Below are 10,079 nucleotides of genomic sequence, written 5' to 3'. Positions count from 1 at the left end.
CTAATCCGTATCGTTGGGTGGGGAAACTGTCCAATCCGCGCTCTACCTTTTGGTTGTCCAATCCCTGTCCATGTCCTCACTGTTCATATACATACGGTGTAATGCAATTATTGGGAAAGGATCACATGATGGTGTGAACATACTTTTGCCATTTTGCACGCAGCTGAAAGAGGTTTTCTTTATTACTTTAGACTTTACAGCAGCATGGATTGCCAGGGAGAAGACGGGGATCTGTGCAGCTGGGCTACTTCAGTGAGTGTATGGCTACACGCACGCACGCACAGTCCCACACTTGCATTTGTCTGTTTTTTGTCTGTCTTTAGTAATGACTTAAACCCATTCAGACCTGACGACGATTCTACAAATGCCATCTAAATGCTGACAGTTTTCTGGAAAAAACCCATGGTTCTTTGTCAGTCGTTCTCAAATGTTTTCATGTCAAGGACCCGCCAAGATTATATGGAATTAGCTTCCAACCCCATCTGAAAATATGTTGTTCCAGGGACCCCCCCAGAAGCAAAGATTTGAGTTATAAATGTTCGCTCTGAAAGGATATATATTCCAAATTCGCGCCACATTCTTTCAAAACATAGCAGATCTACAAGCTATGAGCTTGTAGATCTGCTATTTTTCAATAGCTAAGCTAAACACTAAGAGGGGTTCCCGCCCAGAATGAGCTAATGTGTTATATCCCTTTTCTATTATTATGTAATCTTAATTCATTCCTAAACGCGTGTTTTAATATTTGCATTTATATCTGGCCACTGGTATGCATGCATGTATTCCAGCTAAATTCTGTATATACACATTACAATAACAACATAACAGACACATCGATTGGGTTTTTCTAGGCAGCTGTGATCACTTTAGCTTCTCGATGATTTTAGCCAGTCACAGATGGGCACATCTTTGTTTCTGATATCTTACTAAGTTAGTAGTTACTATATGATAATTGCAATCATGTTGCTGCAATGTTAACCCATTTAGGCCTGACGTCGAAATAAAATAAAATAAGTCTTCTGAAAGAATATATATTCAAAGATTTGTGCCGCGTTTTCACGATAAAAAAAAAAATAGCAGACCAACGAGCTTGTAGATCTGCTATTTTTCAATAGCTAAAGTATAACATAATGCTTATAGTTAAAACACCAAAAGGGGTTCCCGCCTAGAATGGGTTTAATTGAACTAACTAGAGTTCCTTGTTGTTTTGTCTTCTTTAGATGTTGGCGAACAGCAGGAGTGACATAAAAGCACGAGTGTTACAGTTTGTGGAGGAGAGAATGCAGACAACCATGGTATGAGTGAATTTGCTACAAATTATCCCGAAAGGCTCACATTTTGAGAGATGTTTCTTTTGCAAATGTATTATTTTGTTTTGTAATAAATGCAGTCCACATTCATGCACACATACCGAGAACACAGTAATGCATGGTATTTATATTTGAGGAGAACACCCAGTTCCCAGGAATTGTTTGGCTATATCTAATCTAGACCACATGATACGAAATGTGGAATAGCAAGCCATGCTGCGTTTTCACTGCCTGCTGCTGTTAGTGCACGGATTCGTGTGTACAGGTTTCAGTACCCAGCATTGGGCCGGGTTATAGAGAGTATGCACATGCATGATTTTCCCATCAGGACACGCCCCCCTCATCTAGACTGAGTGGCAAAACATTGAGCAGAATGGAGTGTTTGGAGTTTGGAAATCGTTGGAAATCACTCAACCGTCCTGCTTCTAAATGTCACATAATGCAGGAGGCAGCAAAATGTTGTGTTATCGAAAACAAGCACTTCCAAACTCTGACACTTAATAATAATAATCAAATGCGGGGCATTTCTTGACAGAAAGTATAGCTCATAACGTTTCTATGGTGGATTTTCATGAAACAAAAACTTTGCAGATAGAAAGAGGATAATTGAAGCTTTTCGTACAGCTGCAATGTTGGTGAGTTGAACATTGTTTAATGCAATCAGACAGGACTTTTCTGTTTGGATGAATGGGGCTGTCAAGGCCAGAAAGTAGTTTTTTGCCACTCAGTGGCCGTTCCCGCATAAATTCCAGGTACGACGATGTCACGCGCATGCCCTCTATTGCATGGGTGAATAGAATATCCTTCCTTGGGTTATTGCGTGGCCTTGGTGTAATAATTATGGATCTCTCTCCCTCCCGCCGCCTGTCCATCTCCCTCTCGCAGCTTGTTTTGAGGTTTTTGGTATCCAGGAGAACGCATAATATGGTGTTGTGTGTTTTCCAGTTCAAATCTGCTGCTGCTGCCAATCAAAATGATAGCCTGCTGCCTGGGGACGTCCACCTATGCTTTCTTTGGCATAGGCACCGGGAGAATCTAGACGCAGCTGCGCTACATGAGACTAATTAATTAGAGCGACAGAGAGAGTGTGTGTGTACGTGTGTTTGTGTCAATTTAACAAAGGTGCAGACGATCAGAAATCAGCCAGAGAGTGATCGACGTTTGCGCTACTCTATGCCGAATTGAAGTGGACTCGGTCCCCAGACTTTTGTTTTCCTCTCCCTGGAAATAAAAACGTCTGGGTTTCTGAGGCTAATCAAATGAAGCTATGAGAATCTGACCCAGAACAGGAAGCAAGCGGTGAATGCCACGTTCTGGAAAAGGGAACTGCAGTCATGCACAGAGCCTACGTCCATATTTGGGCACAGACGGACCCCAAGGCTGATCTTTAAAGTGGATTGGGAAACATTTAGCCGAGCCACGTATACCCATTCATAACGTTCTCCTCCTGTTACGTAGCCGCGGGAGATGAGACTGATTGTTATCTTCTCAAAACGATTAGATATGATCCCACCCAAATGTGGTAATTCACCCGTGTAATCCTTGACACAACATACACAGTGATAACACAGAAAGATTCAGCAAGCTTCTAAGCATTTAATTATGTTTTCACGCAGAAGCCATTTTGGTCTTAAAGTCACACGTAAGACCAAAAATCAGACTCGTTTGAGACTTAGTGGTACTGTTGGTTGTCGGACTATTGGAGTAGTGGGACTATTGGCTGTCGGAACTATTGGTAGTCGTTGTCGGACTATTGTCTGTCGGACAATAGTCCAGCTCTGTGCTGGTGGTAAAACTACTGGTCTACTAAAAACTCATCTTCCCACCATGCACCTGCACCACAGTGTGAAGCTCAACAGCGCCACTTTGTCAGCTGCTGGTACTACTCGCACATGCAGCCGTGGACAGAAGAAGCTGCGTTTTTACGTCATTTCCGAGTTTTTAGACAGCTGGTGGATGGAAAAGAAGCTCCACCTCCGCGGACGACTGCCGCGATGGACAGATTCCCTCTCCTCCGCGGCAGTCGTCCGCGGAGGTGGAGCTTATTTTCCATCCACCAGCTGTCTTAAAAACTCGGAAATGACGTAAAACGTAGCTTCTTCTGTCCGTGGCTGTCTGCTCATATGTGCCTATAGAGGGAAAGGGACACACATGATCCTCTGTGGCTGCACCGCTCAAACACGTATAAGGTTAATCCAAGTCAAGAATGTGACCAAACTTCATTTAGAGTAGAGTAGATCATGCACCTTGCCTTCCTTGGAAGAGACGTTGTTTTTTTCCACCTCCTTTACCACCACCAGTCGTTGGCAATGTTGTGTATTTCATTTCATTACATTTTTTTCAATGAAACTTTGGGGTACTGTAGTGGGTTTGTGATGGGGGGAAGAGCCTTTTGTGTATGTCTTTATTAGTTTGTTGCTGTATTGTTGTGTTGTACCACGTTGCATGTTGTGCCCTGAGGACCCCCTTGAAAACGAGTTGGTGCAACTCAAGGGAGTGGAATCCTCCTAGTGGAATTTTCAAATAACCCGTTTTTCTTCATGGCATTTTATTTATTTTCGGCGAATGCGTCCCTCTTATTATCACCCATTGAGAACTGGGAAAGCATTTGTGTCATCTTAAGTTGGCTATTAAAAAATAGCAGCCATGTACGAGCTCACGGGGCGTAACTTCATGCCGCTCTGCGAGCTTGTGCATCTGCTATTTGTGAACATGGGGGAAAATAAATCTTTGAAAGTGTTGAATGTTTGACAACTACTGATTTGGTGTAAGTATTGTAATGTAAGTATTATTTAATTTATCACAGATGTTATTATCTCACACACACACACACACACACACACACACACACACACACACACACACACACACACACACAGATATCTCATATCATGTTCCCCGCTGTGAGAACTGCATTTGCTCTTGAAATCTACTCCCAAGCAAGCCAGATCCTCTTCTTGGAATTGATCCATTTTAACAAACAAATTGGACACCTGCTTGCCACATGGGGTGCACATTGTTTTAAAATTCTCTTACTTTGGCGAAAGCGCCTTTCTGTGTGGACATGCAGTAATTCTGGTCTCTAAACTGCCTCCCCCTGGCCAGCCGGGGCGCCTGATGGATGGGAAAAGGAACTGATTGGAATAACGTGTTCCTTACATGCGCTACGTCCAACCAGGGAAACTCCCCCCTGTCAGGTGCAAAGGAGCAACTTGGACACTCAGGCATGAAGGAAGCATGAGTTCAAGTCCGTTGCTCTCCCCAGGTTGGCGGAGGGTGTGTAGAGCCCAGGATCACATTAGATAATTGACACAGGGGTGATAAATGGGTTACAAAATCGTGGGATTATAAATGTAAAAAAAAAAAATCTCTTACTTTTTTTATGAACTTACTTTGATTATGTTGTTTCAAGTCTGTAAGGAACGATTGCACCTTTTGTGCTGTGAGTGTGCTTCGATTCAGCTTGCATCATTTTCATCATGTGTGTAAATATTCTCATTGCTCTGCCCTTGTCTGCCTCTTATTAAATCATCCTATACAGCTCACTGGCGTACTGATTGGGGCTGCTGTCGCCGTGTCTCTGATTGGCATTGTGGTGCTTTTCCTGTACAGAAGATACAGTCTGACCAGTGAGTTATGTAATGGAATACTGGACGACTCACCCCGGTGCTTGCCCGTTTTTTTCCTCCCGGAATTTCCCCCCCCCAGTGAGGCTGTTTGTATTCTTTTTGGAAAAATATAAAAAGATACTCCTATGGAAAGGCTATTTAATTTGACTTATGTTGACCCTATAAACAATTTAGTATAATTTAATATATGTAAGGTTTTGCCCACTCAAATGGTACCTTCAATCAATCAATTAATCTTTATTTGTCACATATTTAAAAAAGTAGTATCTTTAAAATTCAGTGAAATGTACGTAGAAGTGAGCAGTAAAACAGGACAAGAGGACCAAAAGCTAAAATAAAATCTACCATTTAAAGCACTTCCTACCCTAAAAAAACAACACGGAAATAGTAAATGACAACAATAATAGTGACATGTGTAAATCCATACAGGTATTAATGTCATGTGCATGTGAAGGGAGGGGGGGGGGGGGTCAGATAACCTAACCAGATTACCTTGTCAGATAATCCCCACATAGCCTACAACAACTTCTGTGAACTGACTTCACTGTAGTAGCTTTTTCATAGATTATATTTGTACTTAGGCTGCTGTCGTAAAAGTTTATAGTTAGAGGAATTCAAAGTCCAGCCGTCTGCCGTCCAGCCTCTCTCCCACCCCTCACTGGGGGAGCATCCCGGGAGGAAAACGGAGAAGGGGGTGAGTTGTCCTGTTCTGTTGTCCATGTAATGTTCTTCACCACGCACTACGTCGTGCGGTCAGCGGAATACCTACGTCCACACACTGCCAGCGCCGCGAGCGACCGATCAAATCTCATTAGCCCATTTTAGAAACCGAGGACGATTCTACAAATGCCTTCTTAAATCCTGATGTTTTCTTTTTTTTTAATGTTTCTCACCCCCACAAATGTATGTAATTGGCCCCCCATCTCAAAATATGTTGTTCCAGGGACCCTCCCAAGATGCAAAGATTTGAGTTAAAAACGTTCGCTCTGAAAGAATACATATTCTAAGAAAAAAGAAAAAAAGCTCAGATCTACAAGCTCACAAAAAAAACTAAACGCAGATTTTTTTTAGATCTGCGACGTTGTATATTATAGTTTATATAGGTTTCGCGGCAACAAACACGTTCATTGGTTGAGATCTTAATGCGCTATACGATTTATCGGTCATTTGATTGGTTCAGGCTACGTCGCCATTATCAGGACAGTTGTTTGTGCGACATCGCTGTCGGGAACGCTCGCTCCGCCGGGCCTGTGCAGATGGGGATGTTCTGCAGGAAAATGTTGTATACGTTTCTGTTTTAATTTGCGAGCTTCCTTTCTTCGATGACTCTGTTGTATTTGTCCACTTGTCCAGAATGTTAACCCAGACATGTTGAGTATATACCCTAACGTTTTATGCTAGAAATGTTGAGTATGGGATCCCCAGCGTTTAGAAACTGCCGGATGCTAGCTTGCATATGTTGGGGAAACTTTCATAATTAGCATAATAAGCTGGGTGTAACAACATCCTATATAAGGCAACATTTTGAAAGTTTCATTATGCTTTAACCCATTCTGAACGGGAACCCATTTTGGTGTTAGCATCATGTCGTGCTTTAGCTATTGAAAAATAGCAGATCTACAAGCTCATAGCGCGCAGAGCTTGTAGGTCTGCTATTTTTGAAAATCGAAGAATGACTCACATAGAACTTTAGAAGACATTTTTAGAATCTGATCTCAGGTCAGAATGGAAAACTGTCAGGATGTAGAAGACCTTTTTAGAATCTGATCTCAGGTCAGAATGGGAAACTGTCAGGATGTAGAAGACATTTTTAGAATCAGATTTTTAGAAACACTCCTTGGGCTAAATTTGGCCATAGCCACATTTGTGATGACGGCTGTGGACGTTTTTTGCCGCAAGTTTGACGTGCAAAACGAATGCACTAATGCTTGCAATTAGAGTCATGATAAAACCCCCTAGTTTGACCCGTCACATGGTAGTTAAAGCATAATGAAAATGTAAAATGTTGCCTTTTTATATAGGATGTTAATGGTACCCCAGCTTATTAAGATAATTATGAAAATTGCCCAACATATGCAAGTTAGCATCCGGCAGTTTCTAAATGCCATACTCAACATTTCTAGCATAAAACTTTAGGGTATACTCAACATGTCCGGGTTCACAATGGGGTTCTGTATGGGGCTGGCAAGTAGACTATATACACTGGTCAATCAAGGCTTTCTCTTGTGAATAAATGCCTTCCAAGCATGAAGCAGGATTGTATCATCGGCGCTGACGCTTAAACCCTGCCGGGGCTTATTTAGCAGCTATAATCGGCTCATTGTACATAATTTTCTTTTTTTTAACCAAAGCAGTATTGTCATTCTTTTTGTTGTTTTAGCTTACTTTCTTCTGAGATCGGTTCATTTGAGGGCGACCTGTCGTTTCTCGCTTAAGCTGCTTGAGAAAGTGCCCTAAAAGTTAGGTTGGGACAAAACCTTTTTTTATTTTTTATTTTTTTAAGGTAGACCATCGGTGTGGTCTGGATCAGAATCAATGTAAGACGTTTTAACTTGTGTTTTTTTCTTTGTGTCAAAGGTGTTCGCCAGGCCGGTGAACCTCACTATCGCTTCAGAAAGAGGGACAAAGTGCTCTTTTATGGGAGAAAGATAATGCGAAAGGTTCTTTTAATATTCACTCACTCATTCATTCACAGCACAGAAGAGTACAGTTTAATTACAAATGCAAGGCTAAAACACTCATGGCGTGCATTATCAATGTGTATAACCCTGATCATGGTAGTATGTTACAAGTAGGTCGCAGTGGTGGAAAGTGACTTTTACTTAAGTACTGTACTCGAGTACAATTTTGAGGTATTTTTACTTTACTTTGAGTATTTCCAATACTTTTACTTCTACTCCACTACATCTCAGAGCCAAAATTTGTACTTTCACTTCACTACATTAATTTGAAAACTTTAGTTTACTAGTTACTTTGGAGATTTGTTTAGAAAACATACCTACATACCTATTAATTCCTAACATATGAACCACTTCAATCCTATACATTTCGGCCATATGAAAATAGCCTATCTACAAGCTCACAATGTGTCGCAAGGCATTGTGAGCTTGTAGATCTGCTATTTTCAATAGACTTTGTACACATTTTGAACTTGTGAAATTGCACATTCTGCACAATGAGTACTTTAAGTACATTTTGATGCCGAGACTTTTGTACTTTTACTCAAGTACATTTTCAATTCCGTACTTTTACTTGTAACAAAGTAGTTCAAAATTGCAGTATTGGTACTTTTGCTTAAGTAAAACAATTGAGTACTTTTTCCACCACTGGTACAGTAGGTCGTAGGTCGGTGTTACAAGTAGTAGCTTGTTGTCACTGGTGTGAGTTTGAGTATTGCAAGACTAAAAATGCATGCATTTGTGTTATGTCATCCTTTATAAGGCATAAAGCAAAAAGAGCACCAGGCGCTTTTTTCTTTCCATCACTAGAGGGCAGAGTTTAATTAACAATTGAAGGATTTATATACTTGATAACACATTCACCTTTACCCATTCTGAACGGGAACCCATTTTGGTGTTAGCATCATGTTATGCTTTAGCTATTGAAAAATAGCAGATCTACAAGCTCATAGCGCGGCACAGAGTGGCGCCCTACGAGCTTGTAGGTCTGCTATTTTTGAAAAATCGAAGAACGACTGACATTTTTAGAATCTGATCTCAGGTCAGAATGGGTTAATCAGACCAGTGTGTGTCCAGTGGAAACCTCGTATGAATCTGATCTCAGGTCAGAATGGGTTAACAACTTAAACCCACTTGGTCGACTTCCGGGCCTACATACAAGGTCCGCTAGTATTTTACCAGTACCAAATATCATAATCGAAAATAGCCTCTCTACACAACAGTGTTGTTTTTGACATTTTAGTTTTAGTCATAGTCTCTTGAATAGTTTAAATTGACTTTTTAGTCACATTTTAGTCACCTGGAATGTTTTAGTGTTGTTGACTAAATATGAGATTTTAGTCGACTAAATCTACAGTTGATTTAGTCGACTAAAATGCATTTTGGTGGGCCTTGATGCCGTCGCAATGGCTGATTTTACACTTGCTGAAAATTCAGCATGCCAAAATATGACAGTACATTTTGTCATAGGTTTAGTCATCATGGCTTAGTTTTTATTTATTTATTTACAAAAAAACAACACTGCTCTAAACAAGCTCACACCACGTCACAATGTTTTCCCCCCAGCAGTGGGAAGCTATAGGCTTCACGTGGTTAAAAACCCCATCTTTAATTTCTATATATATATGTCTATATTTCTAACTTGATTAATTTCAACTGCAACGTTTTTTTTGTATTGAAAACGGCAAAAAGTGTAACTTTCATTTTCCTGGTCCCTATAGGTCCAGACCCTGTCATCTACGCCCTCCACCTCAGTCTTCAAAACACAGCGCATACGCAAAAGAACCAAAGTTCTCAGCATAGCGCACAAGTATGTATGATCTGTTTTTCTTTTTCTTTTTTTTTTTACTTGTGAGTAATATGTACGTACATCCGTGGGCCTCTTTCTTATTTATTTTACCCATTCTGGGCCAGGAACCCCATTTGGTGTTTTAACTTAAGCATTATGTTATACTTTAGCTATGGAAAAATAGCAGATCTAGGTCTGATCTCCGGCGGCCGATTACATATATCTGGAGGTCCTTGACATGAAAATGTTTGAGAACCACTGGCATAGAAACATAGTCTATCGACTATTGTAACTCCCTCCTCACTGGCCTACCGGCATGTGGACTTAAACCTCTCCAGCTGATCCAAAATGCCGCAGCTCGCTTGGTCTTCAACCAGCCAAAATTCTCACATGTCTTCCCCCCCCCTTCTCCGCTCCCTCCAGTGACTCCCGGTCGCTGCCACAGAATACAAAACTCTGATGCTGGCATTCAAAGCAACCAGAGGTATGGCTCCCCCATATCTCGCAAGTATTATCGAACCCTACAAACCCTCCCGCGCACTCAGATCAGCCAACGCGGGGACAACGCTCCACACGTCCCAAACTCTTCTCCCTTCTAGCTCCAAAACTATGGAATGCACTTCCCATTACAATCAGAACTGCAGCCTCACTCCCCAACCTTCCGCCGTAGTCT

General features: G+C 41.3%; 1 protein-coding gene across 1 annotated transcript in view; it reads left to right on the top strand.

Moving 5' to 3' along the window:
• Nucleotides 1-204: 204 nt before the first annotated feature.
• pnpla7a (patatin-like phospholipase domain containing 7a) overlaps nt 205-10,079 on the top strand; it is a gene marked incomplete at both ends in the record, with an annotated part of 97,446 nt that continues 87,571 nt past the window's right edge. Inside the window, 5 exons of the mRNA XM_083794357.1 lie at nt 205-252; nt 1,221-1,295; nt 4,852-4,939; nt 7,517-7,599; nt 9,339-9,427. Coding sequence (XP_083650483.1) covers nt 205-252; nt 1,221-1,295; nt 4,852-4,939; nt 7,517-7,599; nt 9,339-9,427 — 383 coding nt within the window. The remainder of the gene's footprint in view (nt 253-1,220; nt 1,296-4,851; nt 4,940-7,516; nt 7,600-9,338; nt 9,428-10,079) is intronic.

This window comes from Protomyctophum parallelum (genome assembly GCF_964188405.1).
Source record: "Protomyctophum parallelum genome assembly, chromosome: 21".
NCBI lineage: Eukaryota > Metazoa > Chordata > Actinopteri > Myctophiformes > Myctophidae > Protomyctophum > Protomyctophum parallelum.
This window is presented reverse-complemented; position numbering and strand designations above follow the sequence as displayed.